The sequence below is a fragment of the Cervus elaphus genome, chromosome 24 (genome assembly GCF_910594005.1).
Source record: "Cervus elaphus chromosome 24, mCerEla1.1, whole genome shotgun sequence".
NCBI lineage: Eukaryota > Metazoa > Chordata > Mammalia > Artiodactyla > Cervidae > Cervus > Cervus elaphus.
This window is the reverse complement of record NC_057838.1, coordinates 66673091-66694053: the sequence shown is the minus strand read 5'-3', so window position 1 is coordinate 66694053 and position 20963 is coordinate 66673091. Positions and strand designations below refer to the sequence as shown.

General features: G+C 48.7%; 1 protein-coding gene across 4 annotated transcripts in view; it reads left to right on the top strand.

The window, feature by feature from the left end:
* The window catches only part of TAMM41 (TAM41 mitochondrial translocator assembly and maintenance homolog), a 53377-nt gene extending 35905 nt beyond the window's left edge, over nucleotides 1-17472 (top strand). For 3 of the 4 annotated variants that reach the window (XM_043886396.1, XM_043886394.1, XM_043886397.1), the window contains 4 exons: nucleotides 7262-7427; nucleotides 8691-8753; nucleotides 16770-16943; nucleotides 17337-17472. In XM_043886396.1, coding sequence (XP_043742331.1) covers nucleotides 7262-7427; nucleotides 8691-8753; nucleotides 16770-16873 — 333 coding nt within the window. In that variant the 3' untranslated portion in view covers nucleotides 16874-16943; nucleotides 17337-17472. The remainder of the gene's footprint in view (nucleotides 1-7261; nucleotides 7428-8690; nucleotides 8754-16769; nucleotides 16944-17336) is intronic. The other variant, XM_043886395.1, reaches the window with a different exon arrangement.
* The last annotated feature ends 3491 nt before the right edge of the window (nucleotides 17473-20963 follow it).

The window sequence follows — 20963 nt, the reverse complement described above, 5'->3', positions numbered from 1 at the left end:
TACTTTTTTTTTGTTACTGTTTTATGGAACATGAGGATTTTTTACTCTCATGCATTCCACCCACACACACACACTCTTTCATGCTCTCTTTTTCTCCCTGTCTCTCCCCACCACCACTCACCTATGCTCCATACATAGTTATTACATGGGCTTCCCAGATGGTTCACCTGGGAAAATGAATCCATCCTCCTGCAATACAGGAGACCCAAGTTCGAGCCCTGGATCAGGAAGATCCCCTGGAGGAGGGCATGGCAGCCCACTCCAGCACTCTTCCCTGCAGAGTCCCATGGACAGAGGATCCTAGACAGGTCTAGTCCATGGAATTGAAAAGAGTTGGACACAACTGAAGTGACTGAGCATGCATGTATGCATAATTATTATATAACTTTAAATTAATAGTCAATATTTATTAGGACAACTGGCTTTCTTCATTGCTGAGATACACTACTGTGAAATTTAGTTTCCAGTACAACTTTGTTTTTCTTGGAGTTAATCAGCCCATTTTTTCCGACTTCCTTGGTTTCTGCGTTGTTGTTGTTCAGTCGCTAAGTCATGTCTGACTCTTTGCAACTCCATGGACCGCAGCACTCCAGGCTTCCCTGCCCTTCACTGTGAGTTTCCTTGAGTGTACTCAAACTCACATGCATTGAGTCAGTGATGCCATCCAACCATCTCATCCTCTGCTGACCCCTTTCTCCTCCTGCCCTCACTCTTTCCCAGCATCAGAGTCTATTCCAATGAGCCGGCTCTTCGCATCACATGATGAAAGTATTAAAGCTCTAGCTTCAGCATCAGTCCTTCCAATGAATATTCAGGACTAATTTCCTTTAGGATGGACTAGTTTGATCTCCTTGTAGTCCAAGGGACTCTCAAGAGTCTTTGCCAGCACCACAGCTCAAAAGCATCAGTTCTTTGGTGCTCAGCCTTCTTTATGGTCAAACTCTCACATCTCTACATGACTACTGAAAAAGTCATAGCTTTGACTAGATGAACCTTTGTTGGCAAAGTAACGTCTCTGCTTTTTAATATGCTGTCTAGGTTTTGTCAAAGCTTTTCTTCCAAGGAGCAAGCGTCTTTTAATCTCATGGCTACCGTCACCATCTGCAGTGATTTTGGAGCCCAAGAAAATAAAAATCTGTCACTGTTTCCATTGTTTCCCTATTTACCAGAAAGTGATGAGATGGGATGCCATGATGTTAGTGCTTTGAATGTTGAATTTTAACCCAGCTTTTTTCACTCTCCTCTTTGACTTTCATCAAAAGACTCTTTAGTTCCTTTTTGCTTTCTGCCATAAGGGTGGTGTCATCTGCATATCTGAGGTTAGTAATATTTCTCCCCGAAATCTTGATTCCAGCTATGATTAATCCAGCCCGGCAATTCGCATGATGTATTCTGCATATAAGTTAAATAAGCAGGGTGACAATATACAGCCTTGATGTACTCCTTTCCCAGTTTTGAACCAATCCATTGGTCCATGTCTGGTTCTAACTGTTGCTTCTTGACCTGCATACAGATTTCTCAGGAAGCAGGTAAGGTGGTCTGGTATTTCCATGTTTAAGAATTTTCCACAGTTTGTTGTGATCCATACAGAGGCTTTAGTGTAGTCAATGGAGCAGAAGTAGATGTTTTTCTGGAACTCTTGCTTTTTCTGTGCTCCAACAGATGTTGACAATTTGATCTCTGGTTCTTCTGCCTTTTCTAAATGCAGCTTGGACATCTGGGAGTTCTTGGTTCAGGTACTGTTGAAGCCTCACTTGGAGAATTTTGAGCATTACTTTGCTATTGTGTGAAATGAATACAATTTTGTGATAGTTTGAGCATTCTTTGACATTGCCTTTCTTTGGGATTGGAATGATAACTGACCTTTTCCAGTCCTGTGGCCACTTCTGAGTTTTCCAAATTTGCTGGCATATTGAGTGTAGCACTTTACGAGCATCACCTTTTAGGATTTGAAATAGCTCAGCTGGAATTTCATCACCTTCACTAGCTTTGTTATAATGCGTCCTAAGGCCCACTTGACTTCACATCCAGGATGTCTGACTCTAGGTGAGTGACCACAACATGGTCTGGGTTATCTGGGTTATCTTGGTCATTAAAGCCTTTCTTGTACAGTTCTTCCATGTAATCTTGGCCACCTCTTCTTAATCTCTTCTGCTTCTTCTAGTTCCTTACCATTTCTTTCCTTTATTGTGCCCATTTTTGCATGAAATGTTCCCTTGGTATCTCTAATTTTCTTGGAGAGATTCCTGGTCTTTCCCATTCTGTTGTTTTCCTGTTTCTTTGCATTGATCACTGCGAAAGGCTTTCTTACCTCTCCTTGCTATTCTTTGGAACTGTGCGTTCAGATGGGTGTATCTTTCCCTTTATCTTTTGCCTTTCGCTTCTCTTCTTTTCTCAGCTATTTGTAAGCCCTCCTCAGACAACCATCTTGCTCTGTTGCATTTATTTTTCTTGGGGATAGTTTTGGTTCTTCAGGCACTCTGTCTGTCAGATGTAGTCCCTTAAATCCATTTCTTACTTCCACTGTATAATCATAAAATGATTTGATTTAGGTCATACCTGAATGGCCTAGTGGTTTTCTCTACTTTCTTCAATTTAAATCTGAATTTTGCATTAACGAGCTGATAATCTGAGCCATAGTCAGCTCCAGGTCTTGTTTTTGCTGACTGTATAGAGCTTCTTCATCTTTGGCTACAAAGAATATAATCCATCTGACTTCAGTATTGACGGTCTGGTGATGTCCATGTGTAGAGTCGTCTCTTGTTTGCTGGAAGAGGGTGTTTGCCATGACCAGTGCGTTCTTTGGCAGAACTCTGTTAGCCTTTGCCCTGCTCCATTCTGTGCTCCAAGGCCACACTTGCTGTTACTCCAGCTGTCTCCTGCCTTCCTACCTTTGCATTCCAGTCCCCTGTGATGGAAAGGGCATCTTCTTTCGGTGTTGGTTCTAGAAGGTCTTGTATTTTGTACATACCTGTAACTAATGCACCCCCAAACTCTCCTACAAATCTATGAAACACCTTACGTTGTAGACAAACACATCGGGTGCTCTCTCTGTTTCTTACTTTTCCTGGGGGCATTCTTCCTGGAGACCTGTGTGCCCTGTTCCTTCCGTGACGGGCTGTTTTCTAGACAAGCTGCACAGCTCTTCTCCAGAGCTTTGTTTCATTGTCACCTGGGAATTTCTTCCCCTCTCCTTTGGCTAATTTTTGGTTTTCTTGAACTTTTCCTCTTTCACAGTGTATACTTATAAGTACTAAAATGTGTACTTGGTGAAGGAGGTAAATTTTTTGAGATTCTGTACATCTGCAAATTCTACCCTTTAACTGATGGTTGGGTTTAGGTTAGACATCAAATTCTAGGCTGGAAGTAATTTTCCCTCAGAAGTTTTTTTAAGTTATGGCTTTATTTCTTCTAGTTTCTTCTGTTGCACTAAAAAATCCAACAGGGACTTCCTTAGTGGTCCCCTGGTTAAAAATCACCTTGCAATGCAGAGATTTGACACTACATGGATTTGGCCCCTGGTTGGGGAACTAGGGTCCCACATGCTGTGGGGCACAGCCAAAATATTAAAAAAAGAAAGAAAGGTCCAACAGTCTTCAGATTCCCTATCCTTTTGTTGTAATCTTTTTTATCTCTCTGATAATACTTAGTATTTTTTCCTTTTTTCCCAGTATTCTTAAATTTCATGATGATTTGCCTTTGCCTTGTGTATGTTTTTTCGTCATTATTGCTATCATTGTGTTTTGCCCGGTCACACCATGCATCTTACGGGTGTGTTCCCTGACCAGGGATGGAACCTGTGCCCCCTGCAGTGGAAGTGTACTCACCACTGAGCCATCAGGAAATTCCCATGGTTTTTATATATTATTCTGGCACTTCATGACTCTGTTCTGGACACACACGATGTTCAATTCTAGGAAATCATTTTTTCATTTCTGTAATGAAATTCTCTTCTACCATTCCTTCATATCCATTGTCTTAATTTTATTCTAGAATTCCTATTAGTTGTTGGACCTCCTTGTTTGGTTGTTTTTTCCCCCTCATTCCTGTTTCTTTAGTTTTTTTGTTCTGCTTTCCAGAATAATTTTTTGAATTGATCTTCCAACACACCTGTGGAATTTTTATTTCCCTCTAAATGTTTTTTCATATATATAGAGAGAGAGAGAGCGCAAAAAAAAAAAAAAAGAGCGCACGTGCGTGCGCGCGCATCCTATTCTTGTTGTATGTCTGCATTATCTTTCCTCGAAACCTGAAGAGGCCTGTCAGCACAATTCTTTCTTCGTGGTGAGAGGTAGAGATTTCCTCAGTTGATCTTTACTTTGGAGAGGATGTCCCAGCATGCTCCAGATCTCTTGATCCCTAAAAACTTCCCTGCTGCGTTGGGCTCTTCAGACTTCATGGAGTTTATCTTTTACCCTCTGGAGTGCATACGTCTACCAAGGCTGCCCGTGTCCTTGCCCCTTACTGCTCTCCAGCTGACAGTAGCAGCATGTCGTTGATGCAGTGGACCAACATGAGGTCACACAAAATAATGAGCTCACTCCATTGCGAGGGTCGGCAGCTTTGAAATTTGCAGGTCAAGCCGGAGACCCAGGGAGGAGTCTGCTGTTCTCTTGAGTCCAAGGGCAGTCTGGAGGCAGACCTTCTTCTGCCTCAGGAAACTTTAGTCTTTCTTCACAAGGTCTTCAACTGACAGGATGAGCTGTGTCCGCATTAAAAGGGGTCTTCTGCTATTCAGTGTCTACTGACTTAAATGTGAATTACATCTAAAAAGATGCCTTTACAGTTACATCTGGACTAAAGTTTGACCAAGCAACTGGGCCCTATAGCCCAGCCAAGTTGACGTATACAGTGAAACATCACGCCCTGCATCCTTTAGGTCTACATGTGACATCAGTCTCTGCCATTTCTCCTGGGGCATGGTTTTCTTTCTTCATTGCTCTTTTGGCCAGAGGGTGAGAATGGCAGCTTCAGAGGCTTCCACCTGGCCTTCTCCATCAGGACTACGCTCCAATATGCCATCTGAAGAGTATGCTTTCTAGGACTGCTCTTGGTACCAATTGTGTAGGATCAGGATTGGGGAGTTTTGAAACAAAGACATCATCTGACTGATCAGGTGCTGGCACTGTGGAACTTGATGGCCCTTCTGAGCTGTCCCTACTCGGAGGAAGGAGGCCAGGCCTTCATATCCCTGCATTTTCCAGTCTTTGGAAACAGACAGCTCCCCTGGCTACAGCTCCTGAAGCCAGTCCTGGGAGGGACTCTGAGAGAGGGAGTCAGCCAAACCAGCAGGTAGTGGAATGAGTACCTTGGTCCTGAAGCAGGATCTGATTGGTGCAACACAGCAGTCGCTGTTATATGACGGTATCTGCTTTTTAAAAACATCAGCCTTGTTGAGATATAATTTACATGGCATAAAATTTGGTGGTTTTTAGTTTCTTCACAGAGGTGTGCAACCACCACTACTATCTGATTTTAGGATATTTTCATCACTCCGTAAAGAAACTCCATTGCCACTAGCAGTCCCTAGCTTCCCTCCCCCAGGCAGCCACTGAGCTACTTTCTGCTCCATGGATTTGCCTGTTCCAGACACTTCTGTACATGGAGTGATACAACAGGTGGTCTGTTCCATATCTGCTGTTAAAATGCAATGTGACTCATAATTTAACTGAATGCTTTCACATTTGTGTTTTAATGCGAACTGAAGAGTAAGGGTGATTAGAATTTTGCAGCTTCTTTGAACATGTCACCTAATATTTTGTTTTTAAACATACTTTCAAACAGAAACTTCAGTGCATTTGTTTCTTCAAGAGAAAGCAGTGGCAAATACTATTTCCTGATTCCTCATATTACTCAAGCCATTTTGGCATCTCTAAAATTCCTGGAAGTTTCATAGGTAAAGACTTAACAGAAATATAAGATCCTATTGACTAATCTCAATAGTCGGCCCCAAAATATGAGTCTATAAATGTCATTTCTAGCATATTTTACAGAATATTCACATTTTGGGGTCATTTATCTAGCGAAAGATAAGTGGAGATTGAACCCTGTGAATTTAGGAACATCTCAATGATTAAGATGAAACATTTAGGTTAAAGAAACCCTTCACCTTAGCGGAGCCTCTAATTAATAGCATTTTGTTCTTTTCTGCAAAGACTTTATAGATAAAACTAGAAAATCCAGACATTAGACATGTGCTCAATAAATATTTATTTAATGAAAAAAATGGTAGAATGCATGAATTCTGATTATTAAGAAGGATGGTTATATCTGAAAAATCTGAATCTAAAATTGAATACATTCTTTTTTCTAATTTTGTTTCTTACCATTCTCTTCAAGTTGAAACCTAAACACTTGTTAAAAGAACATAGGACATTGTTACTGGGAGAACAACGTGATGAGCTGTTGAGGGCACTGATACGGCTTCTCACCTTGCAGGCAGTCGATGTTTATGCGATTTTGGAAAAATTTAGTTCCATGAAGTATGTTAGACTAGGAGTTAGGGAAGCTGGGTGTGGACCCAGCTTTGTGGCTAAATTTTGATCTGAAGGTGTCCAAGTAAAGTCTAATGCATAGTTTTACTTATGTTTTATTTCTGTGTTTATCTTTAAACTTGATATATTTTAGAATACATTAGGAACAAAAACCATTGGTGTAACTTACTGTTGTTTAAGAAATAATGACAACTAAGATTTATTGGTACAGTTATTCATTCCCTTATTCAGCCACTGTTTTTTCAGTACCTACTATGTGCCAAGGGATTAAAGGTGAAGAAAATAAAGGTTGGTCTCTGTCATCAGTTTATTCCTCCAGTTCAGACAGGAAACACAAGTTCAGATCCCACTCTCTGACTGGCTGTGTGATCCTGGCCATGTTACTCTGTGTCCCTATGTTTAAAATGAGTGCCTGATTTGCTGGGGTGTCAGTTTTACCTGAATCTTCATTTTCCTTAACTACTGGATTTAGGGCAAATAAAAAAATTTTTTGAACTGAGAGTCACAAATCGATTCTTGAAAGAAATTTCTATTCTTAGGTACAAACAGAGTATTATAGGAAAAGAATTGGCTTGTTTGAAGGAACTGAGACTCCTAAACATGTAGGCATTCGGTTTCAGAAAGGAGAAAGTCTCCTTAGCACACTGGCTAGTCTGGAACGTGAGTTCACATTCGCTTGTGTGGTTTTAAGGAGAAGCCTTGTGTCTTTTGAATATTTATAGCAGTCAAAGCACTTCCATAGACATCAACTTTTTTTTTTCCCTTAGATCGATAAAAGCCCAGAAGGACAATTCACTCAGCTAATGACATTGCCCAAAACCTTACAGCAGCAAATAAATCATATTATGGACCCTCCTGGAAAAAACAGAGATGTGGAAGAGACTTTATTCCAAGTTGCTCATGACCCCGACTGTGGCGATGTGGTGCGTCTAGGTACGTGCATGAATCTGACAGGGAGGAAGTGCTGACCGGGGGTAGGGGGAGGAGGGACGCAAACTTTGTGGCTGAGATGGGTTCTTTCTTCTTTCTAGCCTAGAGATGGAGAGAGAGACTGCCTCTAGGAAAAAGAAAGCGCTGACAGTCTGGGGGTTTTCCCAGCCTAAATTCTCATTCGTTTGAAGTAGGGTGCTGAAATTCCTTCTATTTTCAGATCCCTGGGTCCTAAATCACTGTCAGAGAGGAAAATAATGATTCTTTTGGTCCAAAAGCATAACTTTCAGGAGTTACTGCAAAGACGTGGCTTTGTTCTCCATGGTGGTCTGAGGAAGGAGGAGACTGGTGACGTTTTTAATGCTCTTGTGACATCAAGAACACCGCTCTCCTGGGCCCATGCCCCCTTGGTGTGTCTCGTGTGCATGCACTCGATCCAGCACCCAAAACTTTTCACACGTTATCCCCAGTATGTCCCCAAATCCTCCCGAGGGTGAACCCCAGATCTGAGCCTGAGCCTCAGAGGTTCACTGACTTTTGAGGTGTTTGAGGTGTTACAGGTATTTACAGGTTCAGACAGTAAGGAAATGGTCATGGGAATTGGCTCACCCTTTTCCACTGAGCTTCCTCAGGGAGCAGCCGGCCCTGGAAGGACGCGGGTCACCATGGTGGTGCTGCGAGGCGAGGCCTGCCTGGCGGGCAGAATGTGCTTAGGGCGCCAGGCACCTCTCCTGAAGATACACGTGGAGGCCCGACTCCAGTTGTTTTTCTTTCTGATGTGGTGCTGGTCACAGAGTGGACTCTCCTGCCTTTCTGAGGGCCTGAAGGACCCCTCGCTGTCCTCACCGGGGAGTGCTCGTGGTTGCAGGATGAGCTGCCTGCTACGCGGAAACGTGTGGTGTTTGGTGTTTGTTTTCTCCCTCCAATCTTCTCACATCTTGGAATTGAGAGCCAGCAGGCTTAAGCAGGTTTAAAGTGAAAAAATGCCCTTCGAGGGTCACCTAAGCCCTCCTCCCTGTGGGTTGTAGGATGAGGCGGTCCAGACCCAGAGGGGCGCTCATTTGCTTGGGTTCACACAGCCGGCAGCTCGGGCCTCCTGGCTGTCCGTCCTGATAACCCTTCTCCTTAGCCGCTCTGACACCGGGACAGAGGTCGAGTTGCTGGTGTTACTGGATAGCTGGAATGAATATTGAGTTTCAAGTTTTCACAGTGTTAAGATGACTAACATCTGGCCTTTTTGGCATCGTTGCTGGTTTTTCCTCACAGGGCTTGCAGCCATCGTGAGACCTTCCAGCATCAGACAGAGCACCAAAGGCGTTCTCACAGCCGGTAAGGATTTTAAATGCACACCTCACACCTGCTGGCCTGTGCTCCGGGCCAAAGTGTAACGCTTTATCTGCATCCTTCAAGCACTTGTCAGACGCTGAATTTTGCTGGTCCTAGCCTAGGACCCAGCAGTGACATACAGACAGGCAGACGCTGCTGTAACCTAGGGGCCTGAGGTGCTGCGGGAAGCCTTGGCTGCCCAGGTACTCCACAGTGCAGGGTTTCCCTGGAGTTGTTTTGTCTCTGAAAGTTACTCATGCCGTTGTTGCACAAACAGCAGTACTTTGCCCTGCCCCAGCTGTTCCTCTCCAAAGACAACCCCTGCGGACTCTCCTGCTGGTTTATTTATGTTTTCACTGCTGGTTCTCTGGATAATGAGCTGGTATTGCTGCTTCTCCTTTTTAATTTTAGGCAGCATCTATGAATTCAGCTACCCCACCACACACACACACAGACACACGTACACGTCTGTACATCAGTACGTCCGTCCATCCATCCATCCATCCCTCTCTCTGTGCTCAGTGGTCGTGTCGTAGCTTTGACCAAGTCTTCCTGTTGCCATTGTTGGCTGTGTTACTGTGACTCATCGCTGAGCTGCCTGATAGACTTTTCCTTCCCTGCACAACTTTCTTTTCCCATGGAGTTGTCATCACCTGTCTCGTGGGAGAGACCCTTGTGTCTCACGTCCCTGATTCTCGTGGTGCACAGCCTCACTTTGGTGAAGCACACCGCGCAGGCACTTTCTGGGACGGGGTGCCTGGCAGGCAGATTTGGAGCCCATGTGTGGCCAGGTCTGTCTTTAGTCACCCTCCCACCTGACTGAGACTTAGGCTGGCAGGTGATTAGAAGTGATTGTCCTTTAGAATTCTGGTATCACTGCTCTGGTTATCTTCTCACTTCTCCGATTGCTGTTGAGGTCCACAGCCATTCTGATTCTTAATCCTTTGTGTGTGCTCTTTCTTGAAGCCTTTTAGGTCTTCTTTTTCCCCCAGGGCTCTGAGGTTTCTCAGTGGTATATTTTGATGTGAGTCTGTTTTTATCTGTTATACTGGATACTTCTTGCCCACTTTGGAAACTCAGAGTATAAGAATATAGGAAAAAATGTATTGTATTCTTTCTTCCCATCTGTTTTCTCTCTTCTCTTGCTGGAACTCCTTTTACTCAAATATTGGACTTCTGAGACGAGTCCTTTGGTTTTTTTCTTTTTTTAATCTGTTTGTTCTTTTGCTTTGCTTTCTCAACTATAGTTTCCAGCTTTTCTATTCTTGTTTTATTTTTGCTATTTTAATTTCTAGTATCTCCTTTTTTTTTGTTCTCTGAATATTCCTTTTTTTAAAATTTAAAACATCCTGTTTTTGCTTTATGGGCTTAAGTATTTGAACGTATCTTTGGATATTGTCAGATTGCCAAAGTGGTTTACCAGTTAACCTTCACACTGCGGTAAATGAAAATTCTTCTTCCCCATTCTTTCTGACACTTTGTGTTGTCAGATGCCAGACTTTTCTCACTCTTTATGCAGCCATCCACCTAGCGTCCCTCAGGGGCTCACCACGCAGGATGCTACAAGGTGAACAGACAGTGTCCTGCCTTCAGGGGCTTCGCCCTCCAAGAGGAGACAGACACGCGTCGGGGCCCACAGTGCAGGGGAGAAGTGCACAGGGAGCCTGCAGGGGGCGTGACCGTCCAGCCTGAGTCTCACCCCTGGGTGGGGGTTGCCAGGCGGGCACGCTCGCGCCGCCTCACGCCTCACCCCAGCAGCCTGGGGACACAGCCAAGCTCCATCCTCCTGAATCTTCGGGAAGGTTCAGCCCGTCAGCAGAGGTTTAGTATCTCAGGTGCCAGATCCACTCAGCTGAAGACCTTCCTGCCACGCAGGGGTGCGTGGCTTTGCGTTTCCAATCAGAATATTTATTTGATCTGTTTTCTTGCTGATTCATCCTGGCCGGGCTGGAGTTGAGGTGCTTCCCTTTGTGTGGGTGGCTCCGGCTCTCACTCTGTGTTTTGCGTGGTTGCAGCTCCCTCACCGTGGTCCTCCTTGGGTGACACTGGGTGCTTTGGCTTTTTATTTTTGGCTTCCTGTGCTATAAGGAACTACTGGATTTACTCTTTTTTTTTTTTTTTTAGTCATGATAATGGTGGTGTTATGGGGTTAAACAATCATTTTCTTTAGAAATACATACTAAGGGACTTCCCTGGTGGTCCAGCGGCTGAGACTCTGTGCTCCCAATGCCAGAGGCCCAGGTTCGCTTCTTAGGGAACTAGATCCCACATGCTGCAACTAAAGATTCTGCATGCCACAACTGAGGCTCCTGTGCAGCCAAATAAATAAATCTTTCTTAAGAAAAGAAATGCATACTAAAATATTTGCAGATAAAATGACAATGTCTGAGATTCGCTTCAGAAGAAAACATGTTTGGGCTGAGTCCCATTGCTGTCCACCTGAAACTCTCACAGCCTTGTTAATTAATCGGCTGTGCTCAACTATAAAATGAAAAGGTGAAAAAAGGAAAGAAAACACGTTGGAAGGAAGTGAGCATGGGTGGGCTGGTAACTCGACATTGGCTATGAGTTGATACGTTGTTGAAGTTGGGTGAAGATACTTGCGAGCTTATTATGCTATCTTGAATTTATCTCTAATAAAAGGTTTTTAAAAATCCATCCTCATCATCTCTAGACCCTTGAGCCTGAAATGACTCTTGGGTCCTCTTTCTGCCTGTTCTTCCTGGTCGCCAGCAGAGGGCAGTAGATATCCCCTCACGGCTCCCGAGCCCAGATGGCCACTGGCTGCGTGCTCAGTGCTGCTCCCCGACAGCTCCCGGGGCTCGCTGCTTGCCCGCCTCTCCCCCTGAAGGCGCCTGCTTGGGTTGCGGAAGCAGAGTGACAGCGCGTCTGCAGCCTGCGCTGAGGCCGCCGGCACTGAGGCGTGGTGTGCGCTCCTTCACACTCTCCGGGTTTGCGTCCCCTGGGCCCTGCTCACCTGGTTTATGATGGTGGAGGGCCGTGCTGAAGGCGGCCCGGGCCAAGGGCAGGGCTTTGTGAGCCCCAGAGACTCGGGTTCAAATCCCAGCTTAACTGCTGTGACTTGGGTAAGTTGCTCATTTTTCTGAGTTTTCATTTCATAGGGACAATTATTCTTGTCTCACTGGGTTGTGAAAACTCTTAGGACATAAAAGTGTCTATCATGGCTGCTGGGCTTTCCCCTTTGGTCTCATTACCAAGAAGTTCCCTGAGCTCTGTTTAGAACGAGCCCCATCGCACTGTCACGTTCAGCTAGCATTTGTCCCTTCCCAGGTCCCCAGTTGGAGCAAACTAGCAGCCTTAGGCCCCGAATGGCTGATTTGCTCTTTCCCTGTCCTCTGACTTCACAGCAAGCTGCAGAACCCCCAGCCCCAGCGCTGCTCTTAGAAGTCTTCTTGCTGTCATCATCACGGCTGTCATTCCTCCTGGCTTTTCTGGGTCCCTCTTCCGGAACCCTCTGGAGTCCTGCCTCTGTGCAGTCTTCAGCCAGTGGACCTGTCACCTTCCTTTGTAGCCATTACCACTCCTCCCCTCTGCAAGTAAGAAGGAAGGGTCTCCCTAGCTCATGAAGAACTTCTATATTCCGGTACTGTTAAAGTCAAGGAGAGCTAAGCTACGGTTGCTCAGAAGACATTGGCTTGAAGTTGTGGTTCATGCCTTTGCTCTTTAACCTTGGGATATCAACCAGCCCTTCTTCCTTGAAATGGAGGAGATGCTAATATGCAGCTTACGGTTTTCTGGGAGCGCCCAGTATGTCCTTTATAAAGCGTTAGTAGGTGCTGTATAAACTTGAGTGAGTCTGGATCTGAGTATCACTTTCTTCCTAGACAAGGTGGAAAAAAGCCAGGAGTCCATGGCAGCAGGGAGGGCACCCTTTCCAGTGGGCTGTGATGGGTGACGTGGCAGGTGTCCCGTGTCGTCTGGCCCTCCGTCTGTGTTAGTGCTCTGAAATTCCCCTACCATCAGATACCTCCATGCTCCAGGGTGAGCACAGAACTACTTACAAAACCACACACTTTCTTCCCCTTTAGCCTGGGAGTTGGTTACTGGGGAAGTAACGCTGACTTCTTGGACTGTGCTGTTAGTGGAGTGGCCCGATTCTCTTAAAGGTCTCAGGGCAGTAGCTCGGGGCAGTGAACACTGTTGAGTCCCCCGCTCCTGGCCGGCTCCTCCCTTCACTGCAGCAACAGATGGTATCGCAGCTCAACCTGCTAACAGGAGCCGCAGCCGCTCATGTTTCTAACCTGCGTAGAGGGAGGTGGAACTGTTTGGGCTGGAGCTGGGGGCTTGGAGAGAAATGGGTCTGGGGTTAGTAGTTTTGACTGAGAAACAAGCTGGAGCCAGACAGCGGAAATCCCTTAAAAGTCTGAAAGGGAATCGAGAGTTTCAGTGAAGGCAGAGGGAGGCCGCTGAAGGATCGTCGGAAGACTGCTGCAGCAGGAGACTGGAGAGCAGCTCCGAGGGATGTGCCGCTGTGGCTGGGAAAGCGGTCAGCCCAGCCGCAGCCAGCCCGGCGAGGAGGCAGGCCCTGACCCGGGGCTGCGGGGAGAGGCAGAGGGGCAGGCAGGGCCTAGACGGCATCGGGAGGGGGCCCAGCTCCTGGGCTTACGACTGGCGAAGTGGGAGATGGAGGCGCCCTTCCTGGAGGTCAGGGAACACAGGAGAGCATGGCAAGTTTAATTTTCAAAATCTCTTGCTTTATTTTTCCCCCCCGTCTGATTTTCTGATCTATTAGAACTCATTTGCGGGTCAAATACCTACTTAACCTCTGTAGCTTCAAAAGATTCAGATTTCACAAAACAGGTTTAGTCTTGTTCATAAAAGGAATCCAACATGCCTCGCGTTTGTCCTCACCAGCCCTTTCCTGAACGTGATGGAAGGATCACTGACTCTACTCTCCTTCTCATGTCTTATAACTAAACATTTTATCCCCATATTTTGGTGCCTCCATATCTCAGTAAGAAGAACTTATTATTTCAATAAAAAGAATAAGAATGAAGGTTGTTCTGGTGATGTATTTATCATTTAAACCTGAACGTTTTAAAAATAAAACCACCTCAGAAGAGATTTTATTTTTTTGGTAGATGTAGGTGACTGTGTTTGGAAATTAATTGCAAGAATGTTGAGGGCCTGTTGATTTTCTCTCCTGTAGATCTGAAATACAGAATTATAGGAAGGTGGACCCCTCTCACAACCTGGTCTCATCTCTGCCTCACATTGTTTCCTGGAGAATTTTGTTGGTCGCTGGACTCGTCAGTTTAAGGTTGTGTAGGAAATTCATGGTCTTACACCTGTGGTGATTTTGCTGTAGGTCACATGAAGCAGGCTGGAAGTCAATAGAAGGAAAACCTTAGGAGCCATATGTTGGGGTAGATTTCCGTTGGCTTTCAAAACTAAATCCTGACTTCGGATCCTAATCCAAGTTTATTATGACCAGCTTTAGGTGAATAAGGAGCTGCCTGATTTAGAGGAGGTGACTGAGGAGACCTGCATCTCTATCCCCTGGGGAGGGAGCAGAGTCGGGGTGTTTCCAGTTTGGGGCTGTTTTCAAGGAGTCCTGCTCGGCATGTTTTGGCACCTGTCTTTGGGTGAGCAAAGGTGTGCTTTTCTGTTAGCTTTCTTCTTAGGGGTGGAATTGAAAAAATGAAAGTGTCAGTCGCTCAGTCGTGTCTGCCTCTTGTGGCCCCATGGACTGTAGCCTGTCAGGCTCCTCTGGCAACGGGATTCTCCAGGCCAGAACACTGCAGTGGGTTGCTGCTTCCTTCTCCAGAGGGTCTTCCCGACCTAGGGATCGAACCCAGGTCTCCTGCATTGCAGGCAGATTCCTCACCGTGTGGGCCACCAGAGGTGGAATTACTGGGTCATAAAGTGTGAGCATGTCGGTGGTAGACACTGACTAACCAGTGTCCCGGGCCCCTCCCGCTGCAGAGTCCTGCCTCAGAGCCCCTGGGGCCCGCTGCGGAGCCCTGCCTCAGAGCCCCTGGGGCCCGCTGCGGAGCCCTGCCTCAGAGCCCCGGGGGCCCGCTGCGGAGCCCTGCCTCAGAGCCCCGGGGGCCCGCTGCGGAGCCCTGCCTCAGAGCCCCGGGGGCCCGCTGCGGAGCCCTGCCTCAGAGCCCCGGGGGCCCGCTGCGGAGCCCTGCCTCAGAGCCCCGGGGGCCCGCTGCGGAGCCCTGCCTCAGAGCCCCGGGGGCCCGCTGCGGAGCCCTGCCTCAGAGCCCCTGGGGCCCGGTGCGGAGCCCTGCCTCAGAGCCCCGGGGGCCCGCTGCGGAGCCCTGCCTCAGAGCCCCGGGGGCCCGCTGCGGAGCCCTGCCTCAGAGCCCCGGGGGCCCGCTGCGGAGTCCTGCCTCAGAGCCCCGGGGGCCAGGCTTGGTGGTGTGCCCTGTTCATGCTCAGCCCTCTGGGAGGTGAGTGGGTGGGTCGCATTGGAGTTTTCACTTACACTTTCCTGATGACCAGTAAGTCTGGGTGTGTGTTCGCATGCTTACATGGGTGTCCTCTTTTGTGAAGTATCTGTTCTGCTTTTGTGCATTTTTCTGTCGAGTTGTCTGCCTTTCCTTCTCTGCACTGAATTCTCTGCATAGTCTGGGTACAGGTCCTTCCCTGGACACATGGAATGCTAGACTGGCCCACTCTGGGGCCTGTCATCTCACTGTCTCACTGGTGTCCTTTGATGAGCAGCCCTTAATCTTACTCGGTCCAGTTTTTCAGTTTTGTCCTTTAAGGTTGGCAGCCTTTCACATCTTGTTTAGGAAATGTTGCCCCTCCAGGTTCATGAAGTTTAGTCCCTCACCTTGGTGGCAACTGGAATATTAAGGTGAAAAAGATCCCTCACTCTGATCTCTTGGATCTTACCCATCTGCACAGCCTGGCTCCCTGGGAGAATCTGACTAAAACTCCAGGCTGTCTGCACAGACAGGCATACAGAGACACCTCCCTGTGACTTCAGAGAGTTCTCAGACTGGCCTCGAAGCCTGTCCGTGGGCGCCTTGCTGGAGAACCCCCACGGAGTCCAGCCCTGTCACTTGGCAGACCACCAGGAAGTCGACCCCTGGAGAGGGGGAGTCACCATGCCCAGCTGGGACTAGCACCCCGTTCTCTCCACTCCCATTGCAGGGCTCTTTCCAGCCATTCCCTGAGAACGTCTCTGGCAGAACCGTCGAAGGGGGGGACTCTGTAATTAAGGGAGGTTTCTCTCCACTAGCAGCAGACAGCAGCTGCCTGGTGCCGCTCGTGGGCGGTGGTGCGTTCACCTTAGTTAGATGTGAGGCTCCCGGGAGTCTGCGCGGAAGGCTGGCGAAGCTGAGCCGGGACCCTCGTGTCGACGTCTCCTTGTCCGGCCTGCCTCGGGTGCTGCCTCGAGCCTTTGTGCAGCTGCGGGGCTGTCTTGATCCGCTCTGGCTGGAATTCTGAAACGACCTTACATAATGTGTTTCCTGTCCTGGCGCTCGAGTGGGTGAGGTTTACCAGAGCGTCTGCTGCGGGGAGAAGGGGTGGAGGCCGGGAGAGGGGCTGCGAGTTCCTTGAAGAGGCTGGTGTTCTGCAGTCATTGCTCAGTGCACAGTGAGGCCAGGGTTTCTAGAAGCGTTCAGTAATGATTTTACCGGTACCCTGCCTTTTTACCTGCCCCTGCCTGCAGTCGCCTCGTAAAAGATCCTGAGAGCACTCAACCGCCTCCAGCTAACATGGCCGGGTGTTTCTAGAGCGCTCACACCCCAGGGCGCAGAGTCTGGGGATCCAGTCCTGTGACCTCGTCAGCAGTGCCCACGTGGCGTGTCACACCGGTCGCACACACACGGTCTGCATCTCAGGGTGAGAAAGACCGTTGGGATCTCTGGGCCATGCCCTGAAACACAGACTGCATGATCTCACTGTCTGCAGATAGGATCCTGTGAGGGCTGATGGGCAAGAGCGCCCCGCGTGGTCGGCTGCAAACCCCAGAGCGCCTTCCTCCGGTTTCCTCAGGAGCTTGTGACTCCGAGCGCCTTCCTCCGGTTTCCTCAGGCGCTTGTGACTCCGTAGCTGGGGGCAGACGGCTGATCCAGGCGCATCTGCACCATCACGGCAAGACCTTGCTGAGCACTTGCCCTGTGCTGGGGCCGCACTAGGCGATGGGGACACCGGTGACTAGGACAGGTCCCTGTCCTCCGGGAGCTCCAGGGCTGGGCAGAAGGACAGGTGAGCACTGCGCAGCGTGACGAGTGCTGGGCTGGGCGTCAGCACAGGCACCGTGAGACCAGGAGGAGCAGCGTCTTAACCGCTGGGGAGTCAGGCCTGGGGACCCAGCATCTCCAGCCAGAGTGTGATGGGAACATGATGCTAAACTCAGGCTGCAACACACGCTCAACTGAAAGCACTCCCTCAGCCCCGGGCTCGGGGGCCTTTGCCTCTGCATCTCCGCTTCAGCAGATGTCGAAATCAGGGCAGTCGCTGGGGTCTCCTAGACCCCTGAGTCAGCGCCACTGGTCTCCACTCAGAAGACACCTCTCCGGTCCCAGCGTCCTGGCAGCTCCAGTGAGCGTCCGCTCAGTGAGCCTCGGTGTTCTCACCCTCTCTTCTTTTCTCTTTTAGGTCTGAAGAAATCAGTGGTTTATAGCTCACTCAAACTGCATAAAATGTGGAAAGGATGGCTGAGAAAAACGTCCTGACTTTGCTGGCTTTTATCTATTTTATGTTTAGCTGAATAAAATGGTCCTTTTTGACAGAACAGTTTCTTTTACTTTGACCCGTTGCTTGAATTTGAAGATATCTCGGTTTGTAGGATGCAATTTCCCAGATTTTGGAGATGTATGTGCCGCATGTTTATCCAGGGGGACCCAGTACGTTTGAGGACCCAGCATGAGAAGAGCCTCTGGGCCCTGCTGTCTTGAGAGCTTCAGCCGCGGTCTGTTCGCTCCCCGAGGCTCGGAGGCCTGAGAGGTGGTGCGTGCGCTGCGGGCCGGCGACCCCTCATCAGGGTGGGGGGTTTGGCTCTGTCTGCCTCAGCTCCATCTCGCCTACTCGGTTTTCTCCGGTGAGAGTCCCCATCAGCTTCTTCCTGGAGCCGGGTGTCTTACATTTCTCCTGGTTCTCCACGAGGGTGCGTGGAGGTGACTCGAGCGAGGAGCCTGCAACAGACTGGTTCAGAGCTCTCCCCGTGTAACGGCCGTGTTTGGGGAGGAGGAAACAACAGGACTCGTTAGGTCAGTGAACTGGGAGGTCAGAGGCTGGTGGGCATCACAGACCAGCTTCCGGCCTCTCCCTGCCCTTTGCCGTGCTGACATCCCACAAAGGCCAACTCCTGAGCCTCTTAACTCAGACCCCTGACAACAACCTCAAAGGCTGTGTGTGCCCCTATCCCGGTTTGGGGAGATGGTGAGGGGCGGGGGTTCCCTTCAGAAGCCCTCTTACAAAAGCAGGGAAACTCCAGCGAGCCTCTGTCTGGGCTCCTGGGCCCTAAACGGTAACCTGGTCCCTCTGCTTGTACCGAGGGGGAACCAGGCAGAAGCCCTGAAGAGTCACCTCCCCTCGCGCTTACGCGGGAGGAGCAGGACCGGGCAGCCCGCTGGAAACTGGGAAAGGAGAGGGTGCTGGGAGGCAGGGTCTGTCCCCTCACCCGGCACGTCGTCGCTTCAGTCCAGACTCTGGTTTTGTCTTTCTCTTCTCACACTGTCCCCACCTCATGCTGTTTCCATCATCCAGTGCCCCATCGCAGACACTTAGGTTCCTTTGAGAATCAGAACAATAGCTTTCTGCTTTTTTTTTTTTTACCTTTGGGTTTTGCTCCTTCCAACCCCAAAGAGCTCTCAGGCTTGGGACATGAGTAAGCTGGGTGGAATCTCCATGCCATTGCTGACCAGCTCCGTGGCTTTGGGAAGTGACTTAGCGTCTCTGAACAGTTTGGCCATGTCTGAAGAGGGAATACGGTCACCGTAGTGAAGATCCGGCAGGCTGCCTGTCCTGCATACTAGGACACTGCCTGGTAGCATTCAGCCATCGTCACTCTGCCTTTGTTACGATTTTCTTCTGCACACCTTTGTTTCTTTGGGTCAGGTTCCTCAAGAAGCTAACATGATTTCCTGTTGTTTATCGGATAAAATATTTCTCACCGGCCTTGGTCAGATACCACAGTTGACTTATTATAAACAGCAGAAGTTGACTGTTCACAGTTCTGGAGCCGGGAAGTCTGAGACCAGGGTGCTGGTATGGCGGGTTTGTAGCGCGAGCTTCCTGGTGACAGAGGGCTGTTTGCCCAGCGTCTCTTCTCACGCAGGAGCTGGCAGCAAAGCTCTCTTCTTATAAAGATGCTAATCCCATTCGTGAGAGCTCCACCCTCGTGATATTACCTCCCAAAGGCCCCACCTCTGAACCATCATCACATGGAGGACTGAGAGACTGTTATGGGGACACAAGCATTCCATCCATAACAAGCCTGTTCAGGGCCTGTAAGCCGGCTTTATTTTGACTGTAATTTGTGCCCTCTGTATCTTATAGAGCTTTTCATTAGACCACGCTTTCCCGGTGGCTCAGCGTTAAAAGAATCCTTCTGCCAATGCAGAGAAACAGGTTCAACCCCTGGGTCGGGGAAGCCCCCTGGAGAAGGAAATGGCTACCCAGCCCAGTATTCTTGCCTGGGAAGTCCCATGGACAGAGGAGCCTGGTGGGCTACCGTCCATGGGGTCGCAAAAGAGTTGGATATGATTTAGCGACTAAACAGCAGCAACAAAATGTCCTGAACTAGTTTGCACGGTAGATACTCAGTAGTTAATGTCAGAGTTCTGTTCCAGTGAGGATATCTGACTCCCTAGGAGAGGCAGTGACGGCTGAGGGTCAGAACACACAGGAGCATCGTGACTGAGACCAACCCAGGCCTGCAAACTGGTCTGGTGCCTTTTCCCACACACCCCATAGCTTTCGTAATTGATGAATACTTGAGTCTTTGTGTCCCACTTCCTCAAGACGGAGTCTTATCTTCCTTTTCCTCCATGCATTTTGAAGTATCTAAGTTGGGATTCATCAAACAGGTATCTTAGGATGAAAGCGTGAGACTTCCTCTGAGGAAAAGGAATTCTTTGGCAGGAAGTAGCTCTTTTCATACACTAGAAGACCCAAAAAATAAATGTACTTGAGAGTCAGACTTCCTCCCAGCTGTGTTTTTGGGCAAGCTATTTAGCCTTTCTGAGCTTCAGTGTGTGTGCTGTGAGGGCAGTCACTCACTCATACCTCTCTGGCAGGGCCGGCATTAAATTTTAACGAGGACGCATGCACAGCGCCTAGCATGGCTCTTGGTAGATGACAGTAGTTCATGCTTTCTGTAAGTCTCTTTGCTATTCAGATGGTGAGTTTGGATAGCTAGGGAATAGCCCCCAGAAAGCATCAGGGAAAGAGAAACAGTCTTTGGTATATCAAGTAGAGGGGATTTAACCGAGGGAATTAGTTATAAAAGAAAGAAGGCAGAAGGGATGACTCCCGGAATCAGGAAGTGGCTGACATCCCTGGAATAGAATCTCCAAGCTGACCTGTTTTGTGTGACCAGAGATGCTGCCTGTGGTGGTTCCAGAATATGTTTGCAAATTCTGTGGGCGTCTTCCCAATCAAGGCGGACTCTTAACTCCTCCTCCTTGAATATGGACCAGCTTCAGTGGCCTATCTGCATTTTGAACAGGATGCAGCGAACAAGACAGCCTCACTTACGCGATGAGGTCCTGAATCGTGCCACACTGTCCCCCAGCTCTCAGGACACTGGCTCCTAGGGGCCAGCTGCCAGGTTGTGAGGAAGCACAGGCCAACCCCATGGAGAGGACGTGTAGCCGCCCCAGCAGACAGCACCAGCCGCCAGACGAGTGAGTGAGTGACCACAACCAGGCGTGGGACCCCAGTCAACCCCCAGAACTCTGAGGGGGAATCACAAAACGATGATCGTTGTTAAAGGCCACTAGGTTGGGAGGGGGTTGCAGCATTAGATAATTGGCCCGATGCCCCTGCCACTGGGGGAGCTGCTGAAACGGTGCCACCACTGCCCAGATGCCACAGACATCACGGCCACTGCTTTTGGAGGCAAAGCCAGAACCTTCCTCACCCTCTGACCTCCCGCCACTATCCCCAGCTGGCAAAACCTGATAGAAAGTCACCAGGTCAAAAGGCCTGCGAAAGGTAGTTACAGTCCAGAGTGGAGTGTAAAGCCGCGTTCATCTTGTGGCTGAGGCCCACAAGATAATA